The sequence below is a fragment of the Pristis pectinata genome, chromosome 17, assembly GCF_009764475.1.
Source record: "Pristis pectinata isolate sPriPec2 chromosome 17, sPriPec2.1.pri, whole genome shotgun sequence".
In the NCBI taxonomy this organism is placed as follows: Eukaryota; Metazoa; Chordata; class Chondrichthyes; order Rhinopristiformes; family Pristidae; genus Pristis; species Pristis pectinata.
The window spans coordinates 32141481-32159559 of record NC_067421.1 but is presented as its reverse complement, the minus strand read 5'-3'; the positions used below and the strand labels follow the sequence as shown (position 1 = coordinate 32159559).

Genomic DNA, 18079 nt, shown 5'->3' with positions numbered 1-18079 from the left:
GATCATTTCTTCGGTCCACCTAGTAATCTCTTGCTCTGGAAGAGCTCAGGGTAGTGTTTCCTCTTCAGGAGCCTGCAGCTGGGCATGCAAAAGATGTGGCCTGTCCATTGGTGCTGAATAAATACAATTAAGAGCTTCAACACTGGGAGAGAAGTGAAAGTTAGTTCTTTTGAAGATTAAAAAGAGGTGTTGATTTGCATCATGTGTGGGTCTATCATTGCACTGAAAAGTCAGATTGAGTACACATCCAGCAGCACAGAACTAAGGGCTGGAAGCAAGAGCAGAAATGAATTCCACCACAATCTGTAGTCTCACAGCTGGCACATTCCCAATGCCACGATTAACACCTAGCTAGGAGCAATAGCTAGCACACTTACAAATGAGTTGCCATTCTGGTTAAATTATGGAGCTACACATACACTCAATGATGGAAGGAGCAGAGAGAGCTAAGCCACTCAGAAGTAATGGATCAAACAAACATTCTGCAGTCTGACCACAACTAATCATAAATGTTAGTGGTCAATTAAATATCAACAGGAGATGGCAACTCCAAGAATATCTCCATCCACAACAATGGCAGAGCCAGCAAGTCACTATCAAAAATAAGTTAAAAGGACTTGCAAATATTGCTGAGGATGATTCATCTAAACTTTCCCTTTCCAGAGGTGCTGAATGATCTATTGACTATTGTCAGCATTTTCTGCTTTCATTTCAACTTTCTAACATCAACAATATTTTGCTTTTAGAAAATTCTCCAACATCTGCAGTCATGCTCAGCAAAAAGATGTTTGTATTTATTGGATTTCAATCATCTCAGCTCCAGGACAGAACTGTAGGAGTTCCTCAGGGTACATTCTTACTCTCAAACACCTTCAGTTAATTTGTAAATGACTTCTATTACCAAATCAGAATTCGATAGGTGGTAGCGTAGCGGTTAGCGCGACGCTATTACAGCACCAGCGATCAGGGTTCGACTCCTGCCGCTGTCTGTAAGGAGTTTGTACGCTCTCCCGTGTCTGCATGGGTTTGCTCCGGGTGCTCCGGTTTCCTCCCACATTGCAAAGACGTACAGGTAGGTTAATTTGGGTTCAAAATGGGCGGCGCGGACTCGTTGGGCCAGAAGGGCCTGTTACCGCGCTGTAAATAAAATTTAATTTAAAATTTAATTTATATTATGTTAAATAACATTTGTAACTTGGATTCTGCAGCAGTTCATTCCTGCATGTATCAAGGCACAGACAATATTAAGCATGGGATGATAAAAAACATGCCACACAAACAAGAGAAGCCAACATCTTCCCAATGACATTGAAGGGCATCACCGTTGTTGATTCCACATCACCAACATCCTAGGAGTTACCAATGACCAGAATCCTTTTTTTGAACCAGATGCAAAAATGGAAGTCACAAAAGGTCAGGGATGGAGTATCTACTGCGAATCATTTATCTCCCAATTCCCCAAAATATTAGCATCATTTACAAGCTGGAAATCAGGAGTGTGTCAAAATGTTCTTCAATGGCTGCACAGAATGAATAACTTCAATATTTATTGCTGCTCAAAACTACCCAGGGCAAATCAGACTCCATGATGGGTCCCAATACTCTAATTCAGACATTTACAGTCACCATCAACAGGGCATCATGACTGCAATGTGTACCATCTATCAAATGCACTACAGCAACTCGTCAAAGCTACCTTGTCCCAAATCTGCACAATATTCCTGGAAACTCCCCTCCCAAGTTTGTACAGTTTACTGAATTTTAAATAAAGCCAGCCTTTTGTCACTGGATCTAAACACTGGAGCTCCCGACTCAACAGCACTGTAGGAGCTCACAGACTGCAGTGGTTCACGGTGGCAGCTCACCCTCAATAAATGTTGGCCTTGCCTGTGGTGCCCAGATCCTGTAAAGTGAATCAAGAAACATCTCGAAATTTAGCATCAACCAATTAGCACTCTACAGCTGGGCAATGCTATAGAGTTGCTTTGATGACCAATTGTACATCATGTCATCTACCACTGAGGTAAGAATCTTTGCAAAACACATTGAACAATCAGTTTAGAAGTCACAGATCTTAAAAAAAAAAGCAGTTGTCTTATAACACATAACCTCTACTAACACAGACAATAAAAGCACCAGTTAGCAGAGACAATATTGTGTTCACGATTGTTTACTCACTGGCACTGTAGCAAGAAGCCTGATGAATTCTTCTTTGGAAACTGTTTGACACTTCGTGATAAGGACACAGGAGTCTTGCACCACAATCTTCAGAATATAGTGGAGTAATTCATCATTCAGCCTGGGACAAGTGAGAACCAGAAAAAAGACAGTGCAACACAAATGTAGTAACAGGAATGTGGAAATGTGGCCTGCAAACTTAAAACCTCTCCCAGTTCCCACACAAAATTGACTTCAGTGGTGCTTTAATGTTTTAAGATGTTTTAATGTAAGAATCTTTCTCAGCACCTTCAGTCATCAATGACTTTCCTTACATCATTAGCTCAGAAGTTGGAATGTTTGCTGTTGATTACATAATATTCAATTCCATTCACCGTTCCTCATCCCATGCCTGCATACAGCAAGACCAAGACAACATTTAGCCCTGGCTGATAAGTGGCAAGTAACATCCATGCCACAAATGTACCATCTTTCACAAGAAGGAATATAACCATCTACCTTGACATTCCATGCCACTTGAATTGCTGAGTCAATGTTCAGTTATTTATAACAACATAGGAGGGGGCTGCTCAGCCAGATCATCCATGTCAGCAACGAGTAGAGCAATTCCATTAGTTCTGTTCCTCCTTACATTTCCCTATAACCCACAAGTGCCCATCAACTTCCTTTTGATACTTGGCTTCACTAGTAGCAATTTAAAGCAGCCAATTAACCTACCAGCATATCTTTAGGATGTGAGAGGAAACTTGAGTTTAGAAGAATGCAAGGAGATCATATCAAAAATATATAAGTCTTAAGAGAGCTTGACAGACTGAATGCAGGGAGGATGCTTCCCCTGACAGAAGTCTAGGGCTAGGTAGCATGTTGCAGGATAAAGGGAGAGATATTTCAGACTGGGATGAGGAGACATTTCTAGGGTATCCTACTGCTAAGCATTTACCTCCCAATTTCCCAAAGTCTTTACATCATTTACAAGCTGGAAATTGAGTGTGTCAAAATATTCTTCAATGGCTACACAGATGTCCTGAAATTTCTTCTCTCAGAGGGTGATGAACCATTGGAATTCCCTACCCGAGGGTTGTGGAGGCTCAGTCATTGTTTTCAGTGAAAACAGGATTTAAAAGATTTCTGGACACTGGGGGAATCAAGTGATATGGGGACTATGCTGGAGAATGGCACAGGTAGAAGATCAGCCATGATCTTAATGAATGACTTAGCAGGCTCAAAGGACCAAATGGCACACTCCTACATCTTATAATGACCTTATTTAATGGCAATGGGGGAATAAGGGGCCCACTCCTGCTATTTCTTATAATAGACCTCATTAAGCATTAATGCATCAAGAATACTTAAGTAGTTTTAACTGGTTGATTTAGTTCAATACTTCTTTTAAAATTTGCAATCTTGTTCCTCTCCCAAATAGTCATCACTCTTGATTGCAAAATTCAGTACTGCAACACAGCGGAAAATCCAAGAACATGAAATTCTCTGGAACATTATTAACCTCAGAACACAAGATAATTAGGAGCAGGAGTAGGCCATCTGATTCTTTGAGCCTGCTCTGTCATTCGTCCCTTTCTACTGAATGTTAAGATTCAGTTTTCACCTACTTGCAAGCCACAGGGGGCACCTACTTTCCTGCTGTAACTTCCAGAGGATGACAAGAAGGTGCTGAAACAAATGCACCCAACACTGACACAGCACAACCTTTTGAATCTGTACCGTAAATGAACCAGCATACCTGTAATGATCATCATCCTCGCTTCCAAATCGGTTGTTCTGTAGCTGCTCAGCCAGATTAATCAAGATAATATCTCGCAATTGACAAAGGCCACTGTTTCTCTCTCCTGCAACAATGAACCAAGATCAACTATTTCAAACAAATAAAAACACGCAATTGCTACTAACACATCAGTTTTTACCAGTTCCAGTCAAAGAGTTCTTAAATGAAGCTCATATAAAAACTTCAAAACTTAACCAAGGTTACAAAAGCCAGATACATTTTAAATCAGTGCCTTCCATTTATTTCTGTTTCATGATATGCTTGCATTTATCATCAGGATAAATATCTTTCAACTCCCTTCTCTAACAAGTTCATGTTATTAAAATAATAGAATTTTCTTCATAATTTAAGAGTCCAACGTAGTAGAGGAAGTGTGGTTTGAAAACTGGCTGCCGCGTAGAAAACAGAAGGTTAGAATAAATGGGTCCTTATCAGGCTGGAGAGGTGTGTATAATGGAGTACCCCAGGGATCAGTTCTTGGCCCTCAATGCTGATGATTTACATTAATGACCTGGAGAAAGGAATGAAATGTAAGGTTCCCAAGTTTGCCAATGGTATGTAAGTAGGTGGAAGGGGATGTGCGAATGAGGTCTTGTGATTTGACAGTGGGATACAGACAGATTGATTGGGTGAAAACCTGTCAAATGAAGTTTAATGAAGTGAAGTGCAAGGTTATGCACTTTAACAATAAGGACAAAAAGGTGCATTATCTAAATAGAGAGGAACTGCAAAGGTTCAGAGGGATCTAGGTATTCTAGAAATCACCAAAACTTAGCAGGTAGGTGCAGCAAGTCATTAAGACAGCAAACAGCAGTTTGGCCTTTATTGCAAAGGGATTGGAGTTTTTGTTACAGGGATATGGAGTGTTGGCAAGGCCACATCTGGAATACTAGTTCCCTTACCAAAAACAGAATAAACAGGCAACCCGTGTTACAGGGAGGGGGGGGGGGGGGGGGGGGGGGGGGGCGGGGGGTTGGCTGTGTTCCTAAAGAAGTCCCTAGTGCAATTTTCCATAACCCAAAACCACATTATCTGCTCATATGTCAAGAAACACAAGTCAAAAAAATGTATTTAGTTATTTATATTTTTCACAAATTCTGTAAGAGCAAATTTTATTGTTTGTCATATTTTTAGGTAGTGATTTGTGAATTCTGTAAGGGTGAATTTCCATAACACCGTGATCACCTATAGTAGCACTGGAGATGGTCCAAAGGAGATTCAGCAGGCTAATTCCTGGATAAGAGGTTGTCTATTAAATCAAATGAGGCTAGACAGTTTGGGGGCAACAAACAATCTGCTGGAGGGTGTGTGTGTGTGTGTGTGTGTGTGTGTGTGTGTGTGTGTGTGTGTGTGTGTGTGTGTGTGTGTGTGTGTGTGTGTGTGTGTGTGTGTGTGTGTGTGTGTGTGTCTGTCTGTGTGTGTGTGTCTGTCTGTGTGTGTGTGTGTAGAGAGAAATATCAAAGCTTCAGGTTGAAACCCTGCATCAGGACTGGCAGAGGCAAAAGAGGACAGGCAGATGGAGCCAGTCTGGGTCTGTCTTTGTTGGAGATTAGAAGAATGAGTGGTGTCCTTCAAACACAAGATCCAAAGGGGACTTAAAAGTAAATGTTGAGATGTTTTCACCAGTGGGAAACACACATACAAGGGGACATAGCTACAAAATAAGGGGCTGGTCATTTTAAACTGAGGGGCATAGAAATTTCTTCTCCCAGATAGAAGAGAAACTCTGGAATTCTCTGCCCCCAAGCATGGTGGAGGCCAATCGTCAGATATATTTAAGGTGGATATAAATATTTGAAATATTGAAGAATTGAGAGGAACTGGCACAGAAGAGGAGTTGAGGCCAGCATAATTCAGCCATGATCATACTGAATTGCAGGGCAGGCTTGAGTAGCCTAGTGACCTGCTACTGCTCCTATTTTCTTATTTTCTTGTATTCTCGTTTTCTTTATTATCCTAAGCACCAACAATAGCCATCAACTCCTCATATATACTTTTGAGTCCTTATGGTCAGCAGTCTCCTGCAAAGTAATTTGACCTGGGTGGGACAGACCAAGCTCTACCCAAGAAATGCCTGCGAAAACCATTGACAGATAGTAAAGCTGTGGCTATGTCTGCCCTCTGTAAAACATGTCAAAAGCTTTTTCAATGCCACTGAATTTAAAAGGACTCAAAAACTTTTAAAGTTCAAAAATTATTAAAGATCATGAATCAACTGAAAACACATTTGTTCACAGTTATATATTTAGTTAATTAAAACTAAAAACTTTATGTAAAATGTTGAATGATGAAGGTGGTCAGGTGGCTTCTATGGAGAGAAACAGCTAACATTTCAAGTCAATGATCTTTCATCAGACCCAAAACATTAGAGTCAGGACCTGTTGACATTTAGCTTGCAGTCTGTAGAGACACTCCCCCCATACCCAGCCCCCACCCAGCTAACAGCATACACTTGATTCCCACAACTATACATTGCAGTGCTTTAAGTACAGACATAGTGGAAGCATTCCATGGTGGCAGCTGCATCTGACCTTTCACACTATCCCTGGATTTGCCAGTGTCCAGGGTTGTCCCTGACAACATGTGCTGTGGGACTGCATACACTTTGTATCTGACCTCTCAGCTTGACATCAGCCACAGCTACCAGATCTTGCATTGTTCCACTGTCCTGTAATGGGGCCGCTGACCCTCATTAAAGAGATAAGTGAAGGCAAGTATTCCCTGCATACACACAGCATCTTATTTAATATTTTAATTAAGTTATTTAGTTAGTTGTGCTTAATTGTATTTATTATTTAATACTTTAAATTTTTTTTCCCAACTATTTCTAAATGTCTAATCATCAGAATAATTTGGAAACAGTCAATAACATGCGCCATGGGGCTAGCTTGTGTGGTGGATTGGGCGGGTGGTTTGCAAGTGTGAAGCACGAGGCACAGAATCTTTCCTCACAGATGCTTCCTGACCTGTTGATTATTAATTATTTCAAACATTTTCTAATTGCAACTTAGATATTCACCATCTGCAGTATTTGCTTTTAATTACCTTTATTCTCAACTTTTGTCTCATTACAGCTAAATATTTAAGTGAACTGTCTTGCAGAACCTGAGCCTAGGTTTAACCCTAACTTTGGATCTGCAAGCAGATTTCTCAGTGTAAGTGTTCAGGTACCCCAGCAAGTTCAGGTTCCACCACTGTGTTAGTACAGGAACACCAAAATTGCTGGTATACTAAGAAATACCAGCAATTCTACAGCATTTCCCATCAAATTCTGACCCCCAAATCAATAAACTATTACTGAAAAATCAATATTAACAAGCTCAATGAAAGAAATGCACCAAATGAATCAAGGTCATGATAGCAGTGAAGAGAGGTCAGTCTTCCTGAGCTGTTCTAACAGCTTAGCCGTACAGAGATGGGAAAAGGGAAATGTGCAAGGTTTAGAAAAAAAATTGAAAAATGCTAGGACCTTACTTTCTAATCATATTGTACATACAATCGGTAAGCACTTCACCAAAAAGTTACTCACCCTCAGCTAATACAAGTTTCAGTAGATTGTTCAGTTCCAGCTCTCCAAGATACAATGTATGAAGTCCAGAGCTGCAGGTAAGGAGGTTACATTTAGCTCAGTGATAGCCCATTGCTTCCGATAGATTCAGGTTACATGCCAAATACTTGAGCATAAAAGAAAACCTGACACTGCAGTGCAGTATTGAGTACAGTGTTATCAGAGGTCCTGTCTTTCAGATGAGATAGTATACAGAGCCATTTGTCCAAACAGATGAACATAAATGTTCCCATAGCACTTCTTCAAAGAGGAGCAGCAGAACTCTCCCTGATACCTTGGCCACGACTTATCCTACAACTAACATCATTTAAATTATATGCATTAGTTTTTTGTATTTCAAATTGGTTTGGCACCTCCTGCATTGCAACAGTGAAAACACTTCACAAGTGCTTTGCCGACTGTAGAGGGGTTTGGGGCACAAGGTAGTGAAAAGCATTTGAAATATGTATTTTTCCTTTCCGAAAGTTCTTACTATTAAATCTACAATTTATAAACACGATTGTGTCTATCTGCCGAGTTGGATTTGGCCCCACCAGAGAGAGATTTAGGGTGGATCCAATTCACGTGAAGGCCTTGCTAAAGTCCATATAGACAATGTCCACCACTCTACCTTCATCATGCCCCTTGGTCACCTCTTCAAAAAAAAACTTTATCAAATTCATGAGACAATTTCCCACGCATAAAGCCATGCTGACTATCCCTAATCAGTCCTTGCCTTTCTAAATGCAAATAAATCCTGTCTATCAGAATCCCTTCCAATAACTTTCCCACTGTGTTGCAAGGCTCACTGGCCTATAGTTCCCTGGCTTATCCTCACTGCCCTTATTTAATAAAAGGCAAAGCATTAGCTATCTTCCAGTCTTCTGGTATCTCACCTGTGGCTAACAAAATTACAGAATTCTCTGCCAGGGACCTAGAAATCTCTTCCCTTGCTTCCTATAACACCCAAGGATACATATGGTCAGGCTCCGGTGATTTTTAGATATTATTTATTACTCACATGTACATCGAAACACACAGTGAAATGCATCTTTTTGCGTTACTGAGAAAGTGCTGGGGGCAGCCTGCAAGTGTCGCCACTATTCCGGCACCAACATCACATGCCCGCAGGTATGTCTTTGGAATGTGGGAAGAAACCAGAGCACCCAGAGGAAACCCACGCAGACACAGGGAGTACATATAAACTCCTTACAGACAGCGGCGGGAATTGGATCCGGGTCACTAGCGCTGTAATAGCATTATGCTAACCGCTACACTACTGTCCTGAAATACATCTTCATGCTTTTCAGGACCTCCAACACTACCTCCTTCATAATGTTGATATGTTCCAGAATATCACTGTTCCCTCCCCTGAACTCAATAGCTTCCACATCCTTCTCCATACGCTTCTTTGTCTTTCCTGACCAGATCTATAATATCCATCTATCAGGAACATTCTGATCCTGAACTCTTCTCATCTCCCTTTTAAAAAGCCTGATGACAGAAGTTATATTTTTAAAACAAGCACCGGCTTCTAAAATTATTATATTCTTTTATTTGTTAAATATATTATTTTGTCTCTTGGATCAGCCATTCTCTCCAGTAAGTGATGCAAAAGAAGACCATTATACAAAGTATAATTTAAAGGATTAATACTACCCAATGATAATACAAATATCAAACAGTAATCTGAAGGACTGAAAAGGACACTAACTTGTTTCAGGAACCATCTTACAAATATCATTGGATTTTTTTAGGATGCAAATAAGTTGCAACAACTAAAAATCCATTGTCAAATAAGATTTGCCAAAATATTAATGCTGCTGCAAGTCTTCACAGACATCATACTAAGATCATTAACTAATGGATTTCTGCTGAGTAACACAGTGATGTCAATTATCAGAGCGTTAGAATAACATTTTCCAAATAAATAATATTCAAATTATTTTTGGAGATGATTAGATTAAATACTACAGACCCGAGTGCACACAGGGAAATGACATTTGCTAGTTAACTTTCTTCTTCACTGGGGTCAGGAACAAAACTATAAAAAAAATTTGGTCATTCACATATATATATAAAAAAAGATCTATTTCTTGATTTATTTACAGGACAAATATGAATAAGTATGAGCTCCTCACTTAATGAACAGTTTCTCATAACTTCATGTCCACCATTTTTTCCCAGCTGAAGACAGTTTCATATTTAGTCATGCTCCAAGTATACAGCCCCCCAGTATGTCACATAATCGACAATCTTTAAACAGCTAACTGATGCTCCATGAAAACTGACAGACCTCCAGAGTCTCACACCCCTTTGTGCAGACTATTATGCTACCAGAGTGTCAGTAGCTCTCATGTAGGGTAGAACCAAGGGCGAATAAATTTATCATCTCCCTGTTGCATTTTCGAAGTACTCAAAAGCCCTTTGAAAAGCAGCACTAGTTTTCTCTTCTTCGCATGGGAGGTGCTGATGTCATTTTGTTTCTACTCCTCCCTGCACCCTCCATGAAAATAGCTCCAATAAACACCATTTTTATATGTACGTAACACCCCAGACTTCCTTCCTGAACCCTCACCATGCAAAGTGATTTTCAGTTGGGATTAGAAATGATTCCTTGTATAATTTTACAAAAGCCTTCCAGTTACCATTCTTTCTATTTATAGAAATTCTCTCTCCAGACCCCACATAGGTCTCCTTTACAATAAGATTCAAACAGCTTCAACTTGGTATGACCAACAGTAATACCTTTGGATCTCAAGATTTCAGTACTGTTAATCAACCAGATTTCTAAAATGATCTAAATCTCCCATAAATCATATTTAATATCAAAAGAACCTATTCATAAAACAATGCCAGTAGATACCATGAAGCATTCACTTACCTAATAGCAAGACAAACTTCCCTCTGAATCTCTTTGCCAATTTCATCAACAGGAGTCTTTAGAAGTTGCCAGAGCAGTAGCTCAGATCGGCGCACAATCTCACGATTTCTTTCTGTTTGCGGGTTGAAGAAAAATTTGAATATTACCTATAAACAAAAAACATGAGTACCATTATAAATCATATTTGCCTATTCGTTCCTCATCTGCCTCAACATAACATTCCTTTCAAATTATTTGAAACTCAGATGAAAAGCAACTTGGTATTGCAACCTAAGCAACTGCATTATCCCTCTTTGGTAAATAACTAGAGCAATACACTGAAATGTTGGCGATCTGAAGAACAAAAACTACTAGAAGTACTTAAATGTGATTTTCAGAATCTATGGAGTGAGAAAAATAGTTTGTGTTTCAGGGCAGTAACCTTTCCTCAGGACTATTAAGGAGTCATTCCTTCAAACATTATCTTTTGCTCTCTCAATATATGCTGCTTGGACCTGTTGACTATTTATTTATCTGGTATCATAATGTGGCAAGGAGCTTCAGAGGAGTTTTATGCTGAGGATCAAAGCCAATCAGGAGTAAAAAAAATCAGTGAGAAATACTTCAGGGAGAGGTGGCACAAGGCAGAGGTTGAGCAATGTGATGAGGACAGAACACATTTGGATTGAAGTAAAGCTGCAGGTCAAAAGGAACCAACTGGGTACAGCAGGCCTGGGAATTCTTCTAGCAATCAAATTATTTCTGCATTTGAAAGGCATTTCTGTATTGTGAATGCATAATGTAATCAGAGAATTAAGACTATTCAACTTTGTTTGGGCAACATTTTGATCAATAAGAGTGCAGATAAAACAAGGACATTTCAAACTTTAGCTTCAATTCCTGGAAAAATAGAAATTTAATAGCAACTACACCAAACACATGCAATGGCAACACAAATGGAATAGGTCATTTAAGTTTACTTTTTAAATGCTACTAATGATCCTGCTCTGGCTTGAAAAAAGTGCACAAAATGCCATCATTTCTCTAATCCACTTGATACAACTAAACATTCCAAGTTTCACACTTGAAATGCCATTTTTTAAAAAACCGATAACTTCTAATTAATGATAAACATCTTGCATTAAAACAAAGAAAGCAAAATGCAAATACATTGAGCTACTGTACCTGAAAAACAACAAGAATACATCGGATAATGCAAGTATCCCTGTTTGCCATAGCCTTCTCCATGATGTCACAGATGCTGCTGAGATGTTGTGCTTCAATGGGATGTTGTTTTCCCAGGAAGTTTGAAATTGGTAAATTAGCACTGGCAGTCAACAAATTCAGCTGATGAATACACATTGCTCCCACATGATGCAGAAGTTGGTTAATAACGTCACTGGTTGACATGGATCCATCTGAAGCACATAACGTAGACAACAAGAATAAAAACTAAACAAACCTCCACTTCAAAAACTGATAATACAATGTACAAATATACAATTAAATTTGCTTTATGCCAACAGGTTTGCATCAATTAATGAGTTGAAATATTCATTCAGAAATTATAGATCAGCCACCACACTTCAACTGTTAACAAGTCCAGCATAAAAGTGGCAGATATAATAATTTTACCAGAGGTCACCAAAGCTCCAATTTAATTAATGCCTAACTTTGTGCAATAATTTTTCTTTGCACCAGACTTTTGTTGATGAGGGTAAAGTGACTAAAAAATCAAAACAGCTCCTGATTCAGGCAATTTTGGAAAGGCTTCACATCACACAGGCGTTAATACAAATATATATCGTATCTATGAAAAAAGTGATGGATTCAGATTATCTGAAGAAGTTGAAATACAAGTCATCTGAGTCTAATAATAGAACTACAGTTTTCAAATCAATTCAGAAGTAAAAAAAATTAGAAAGCTCAGATTTTCATGTTGCAATATGTATTAACACACTGGACAGATTAATACAAAACAGCATATATTTAACCATGCTTTTATGCAGATTTATACAAAAAACAAAGGTGTATCCTATTCCACTTCAGGTAGTTAATTTTAACTTTAATTAGGTGGTAAAGAATAACATCTTCAGTGTCTTTGAGCTATGATGACTTCTCCACACTAATGAAATAAAATCAGTTCCAAGATTATCAAATGACTACTGTTAAAAGTCCAGACATTGCAAAATATAAAGCTGTTGCAATGTATGATGCAATATCCCAATAAAAGTTAAAAGATCTCATTAAAAGCAACTGCTAACCTAAAGTTTCTGCAAGTCTTTGTGCCATTGACTGCAAAGTTTCAGGAGGTGATAGTCCCACAGCTTAAAAGGACCAGGCAGAGAGAGAATGGATGACCATTAGATAGACAAGAATGACCAAGAGGTGCAAGTATTGTTCCTCTTACATGAGTATTCAATACTTGGAAATAATGCAGACAGAAGTTCAGCTGATGCTATTCCAGGAGAGTATACTGCTTCCTTGGTGTCAAGGTTAACATATTATTGCTTGATTACAGAACATTCTGATGAAGGGAGGGCGAATTGAGACAGTTCACGATCCACATCTGCACCAATGACACAAGGATAAAAAGGGAAGAGGTGCCATAGCTCACAAGGAAAATGATTAAACAACAGAACTTCAAAAAGTGGAAAGAAGGGATGATTAAGAATATAACCTGCAGAGTTAGTAAAGAAATAACAACACACTCAGGAGAAATTTTTCTGATGGGTTAGTTTCCTCCTCAAAAAAGGAGGCATTGCCAGGTTTGGTTATGCAAAATGAGCAAGTGTTGGTGAGGGAACACAAGGACACAGATCATAGTATCATACAGTTTCATTCAGCGAAGCAAAAGAATAAAGAGCAATAAGCACTAACAATTTTCTTCATCTATCACATTTTTGTTCACCTAGGTAATATATCTATATCCTTTTTGCATTCTCTTTAAGGCTACCTTTGTATCATCAGCAAACTTGGATACAGCATTCTCAGTCCCTTCACCTAAGTCACCGATATAATTCAATAGCTGAGATCCAAGTAATAGTCCGCACGATACCTTAAGTTACTTGCCTGTTTGTCAACTAAAATTAGTATATTATTGTAAACCCCATGAGTCTATATTTTGCACAATAACCATTTGAGGCACCTTATCAAATACTTTCTGAAGGAAACGTCACCTGAATTATTATAACAGACAGGAGGTTCTGTGGACATGAGCGAGAATCCCAGATGGTATGTTGCCTCCCAGGTGCCAGGATGTCTCTGATCAGGTCCACAGCATTCTTGTGCAGGAGGGAAAGCAGCCAGAAGTTGTGGTACATGTTGGTACCAACAACGTAGGTAGAAAGAAGGATGAAGTCCTGAAAAGTGAGTTTAGGGAGCTAGGCAGAAGGCTGAAGAACAGGACCTCAAGGGTAGCAATCTCAGGATTGCTGCCAGTGTCACGTGATAGTGAAGGTAAGAATAGGAGGAGATGGCAGATGAATGCGTGGCTGAGGAGTTGGTGCAGGGGGCAAGGCTTTAGATTTTTGGATCATTGGGATCTCTTCTGGGGAAGGTGGGACCTGTACAGATTGGATGGGTTACACCTGAACTCAAGGGGGACCAACATCCTTGCAGGCAGGTTTGCTAGTGTGGTTCAGGAGGGTTTAAACTAGTTTGCAAGGGGGATGGGAACCAGAGGGATGGGTCAGTGGAAGAAGTGCATGGAGTAAAGCCAGGTCTAACATACAGAGAGGCATTGAGGAAGGAGAAGCAGAGTATAGGGTATAGAAGTAGTAAGGTGGATGGGCTAAAGTGCATTTACTTAAATGCAAGCAGCATCAGGAATAAGGGTGATGAACTGAGAGCTTGGATAAGTACATGGGACTACGATATTGTGGCTCTTGCAGAGACGTGGCTGTCACCAAGGCAGGAATGGATACTGAATATTCCCGGATTTCAGTGTTTTAAAAGGGATGGTGGGGATGCGAAGAGGAGGAGGTCTGGTCAGGGATACTATTACAGCTGCAGAAAGGGTGGATAATGTAGCAGGATCCTCTCTCGAGTCAGTATGGATGGAAGTTAGGAACAAGAAAGGAGCAGTTACTCTACTGGGAGTATTCTATAGGCCCCCTGGTAGCAGCAAGGATACTGAGGAGCAAAGCGGGAGGCAGATTTTGGAAAGGTGCAAAAATAACAGGGTTGTTATCATGGGAGACTTCAACTTCCCAAATACAGATTGGCACCTGCTCAGTACCAAAGGGTTAGATGGGGCAGAGTTTGTTAAGTGTGTCCAGGACAGATTCCTGTCACAGTATGTTGACAGGCCGACTAAAGGGAATGCCATATTAGATCTAGTATTAGGTAATGAACCGGGTCAGGTGATAGATCTCTCAGTGGGTGAGCACTTGGGGGACAGTGACCACCGCTCCCTAACCTTTAGCATTGTCATGGACAAGGATAGGAGCAAAGAGGACAGGAAAATATTTAATTGGGGAAGGGCAAATTATGAGGCTATAAGGCTAGAACTTGCGAGTGTGAATTGGGATGACATTTTTGAAGGGAAATGTACTATGGAGATGTGGTTGTTGTTCAGGGATCTCTTGCAGGATATTAGGGATAAATTTGTCCCGGTGAGGCAGAGAAAGAATGGCAGGGTGAAGGAACCATGGTTGACAAGAGAGGTGGAACATCTAGTTAGGAGGAAAAAGGCAGCATACGCAAGGTTTAGGCAGCAAGGATCAGATAGGTCTCTTGAGGAATATAAGGTAGCAAGGAAGGAACTTAAGAAGAGGCTGAGGAGAGCATGAAGGGGACATGAAAAGGCCTTGGCGTGTAGGGTTAAGGAAAACCCCAAGGCATTTTTCACTTATGTAAAGAGCAGAAGGATGACGAGAGTAAAGGTAGGTCTGATTAGAGACAAAGGTGGGAGGATGTGCCTGGAAGTTGTGGAAGTGCTTGAGGTCCTCAATGAATACTTCTCTTCAGTATTCACCACGGAGAGGGGCCTTGATAATGCTGAGGACAGTGTTGGTAAGGTTAATGTTCTAAAGCATGTTGATATCAAGAGAGACGATGTGTTGGAGCTGTTAGAAAATATTAGGACAGCTAAGTCCCTGGGGTCTGATGGAATATTCCCCAGGCTGCTCTGCGAAGGAGGAGATTGCTGAGCCTTTAGCTAGGATCTTTGAGTCCTCATTGTCCACAGGAATGATACTGGAGGATTGGAGGGTGGCAGATGTCGTTCCCTTATTCAAAAAAGGTAGTAGGGATCATCCAGGGAATTATAGACCAGTGAGCCTTACGTCTGTGGTGGGCAAGCTGTTGGAAAGGATTCTTAGAGATAGGATCTATGGCATTTAGAGAATCATGGTCTGATCAGGAACAGCCAGCATGGCTTTGTGAAGGGAAGATCATGTCTCACAAGCCTGATAGTGTTCTTTGAGGTGACCAGACAGACTGATGAGGGTAGTGCAGTAGATGTGGTCTACATGGATCTTAGTAAGGCATTTGACAAGGTTCCACATGATAGACTTCTTCAGAAGGTCAGAGGGCATGGGATCCAGGGAAGCTTGGCCGTGTGGGTTCAGAATTGGCTTGCCTGTAGAAAGCAGAGGGTTGTGGTGGAGGGAGTACATTCAGATTGGAGGGCTGTGACTAGCGGTGTCCCACAGGGATCGGTTCTGGGACCTCTGCTTTTCGTGAATTTTTTATTAATGACTTGGATGAGGGGGTAGAAGGGTGGGTTGGCAAGTTTGCAGACGACACAAGGTTGGCGGTGTTGTGGATAGTGTAGAGGATTGTTGAAGATTGCAGAGGGACATTGATAGGATGCAGAGCTGGGCTGAGAAGTGGCAGATGGAATTCAATCTGGAGAAGTGTGAGATGGTACACTTTGGAAGAACAAACTCCAAGGCAAAGTACAAAGTTAATGGCAGGATTCTTTGTAGTGTGGAGGAGCAGAGGGATCTGGGGGCCCATATCCACAGATCCCTGAAAGTTGCCTCACAGGTGGATAGGGTAGTTAAGAAAGCTTATGGGATGTTAGCATTCATAAGTCGTGGGATCGAGTTTAAGAGCTGCGAGGTAATGAGGCAGCTCTACAAACCCCTGGTTAGACCACAAGAGTACTGTGTCCAGTTCTGGTCGCCTCATTATAGGAAGGATGTGGAAGTGTTGGAAAGGGTGCAGAGGAGATTTACCAGGATGCTGCCTGGTTTAGAGAGTACGCATTATGAGGACAGACCAAGGGAACTAGGGCTTTACTCTTTGGAGAGAAGGAGGATAAGAGGAGACATGATAGAGGTGTGCAAAATATTAAGAGGAATAGATAGAGTAGACAGCCAGCGCCTCTTTCCCAGGGCACCAATGCTCAATACAAGAGGGCATGGCTTTAAAGTAATGTGCATGGGGCATGGAATGTGCTGCCTGGGGCGGTGGTGGAGGCAGGTACATTGGCCACATTCAAGAGATTACTAGACAGGCATATGGAAGAATTTAAAATAGAGGGATATGTGGGAGGAAGGGGTTAGATAGTCTTAGGCGAGGTTTAAAGGTCAGCACAACATTGTGGGCCAAAGGGCCTGTATTGTGCTGTACTGTCCTATGTTAAAAATGTAAGTTACTATTTTACTGAACTCATTTCCAGTTTTTCCCCTCAATTTGTCTGTACATAACATAGACCAGTATCTTTCAGAAAAGCAAATGCTTGGAGACTGGAGGGAAGAAAGTATCAACAAAAATCATGCATACCACTGAGCTAAAATTAAATTAATATTAATAAGTTAACATGCAAGCCAACAGAAGTACAGTCAGCTTTAAATTCTTCAAGTACCAAACTAACCTTGTGGCTCGGGGATGATGTGATTAACACCCAGTCTTTGACACACATGATGGAAGGCCTGGTTACCAGGATTGCACCATTGATCCATGTAGTCACTTGAACATGTCCAGATCATATTGTTCATAGCATCGTAGCAAGCCCCTAGTACAAAAAATAGTTATTGAAAGGCCAAGTGGATGAAGCGGGGAAAAAAGTCTATAATGCAGTAAAGTGGCACTGGGTCAGTGAAAAATGACAATCAATTATTCTTGCATTTAATGCTGCTTTTAGAATGTTCTTCTAATTGTTGAATAATGTAGCCACAAGTCAATTCCTTAACTATCAGGATTTCCAAACAATCTAATATCACATTAACAGAGCTGTGCTTTAGTCTGGCGATAGATGTAAATGATGCAAACAGTGGGAAGAGACTGATACATGGTGAACTCCCGGAATCAGAGTTCAAATTTAATAGCAACTTATTAAGTGCCTGGTCATGCTTTCATTTATTCTGTTCACAAGCAGTTCATCGTTTATAACGAATGTATAAAATTTAAAGATTTATAACCGATGAATCTGTTCACTGGAAATACACTGCCCTTACCTAGTCCTGGAACTAGTGCTCCGCGCCCGAGGGAACTACCAGCAGCATCGATCAGGTCTGCCCGGCTGCTAAATTGGCCATCTGAGATGTTGAACACCACACTAGAGGAAAGAACTAAACAGAAAGAACATGATTTATCATTACAGCAATCACAAAACTATTTCAAAACTAATTACTACTCATTGCTTAAGGTCTTATTATGACACCGAAGGTGGCGATTCAGCCCATGCTAACTCTCACGAGAGCTATTTGCATTAGTCCCATTATTCCTCTCACATGTCCATCAACTCCCCTTTGAC

At 40.5% G+C, this 18079-nt stretch overlaps 1 protein-coding gene across 5 annotated transcripts in view; it reads right to left on the bottom strand.

Moving 5' to 3' along the window:
- The window catches only part of LOC127579642 (probable E3 ubiquitin-protein ligase HECTD4), a 219125-nt gene that overhangs the window by 123394 nt on the left and 77652 nt on the right, over positions 1-18079 (bottom strand). For all 5 annotated transcript variants that reach the window (XM_052032551.1, XM_052032555.1, XM_052032553.1 and 2 more), the window contains exons 10-16: positions 17781-17894; positions 17198-17338; positions 11557-11789; positions 10393-10538; positions 7491-7561; positions 3920-4025; positions 2179-2299 (exon numbers count right to left, since the gene is read on the bottom strand). In XM_052032551.1, coding sequence (XP_051888511.1) covers positions 2179-2299; positions 3920-4025; positions 7491-7561; positions 10393-10538; positions 11557-11789; positions 17198-17338; positions 17781-17894 — 932 coding nt within the window. The remainder of the gene's footprint in view (positions 1-2178; positions 2300-3919; positions 4026-7490; positions 7562-10392; positions 10539-11556; positions 11790-17197; positions 17339-17780; positions 17895-18079) is intronic.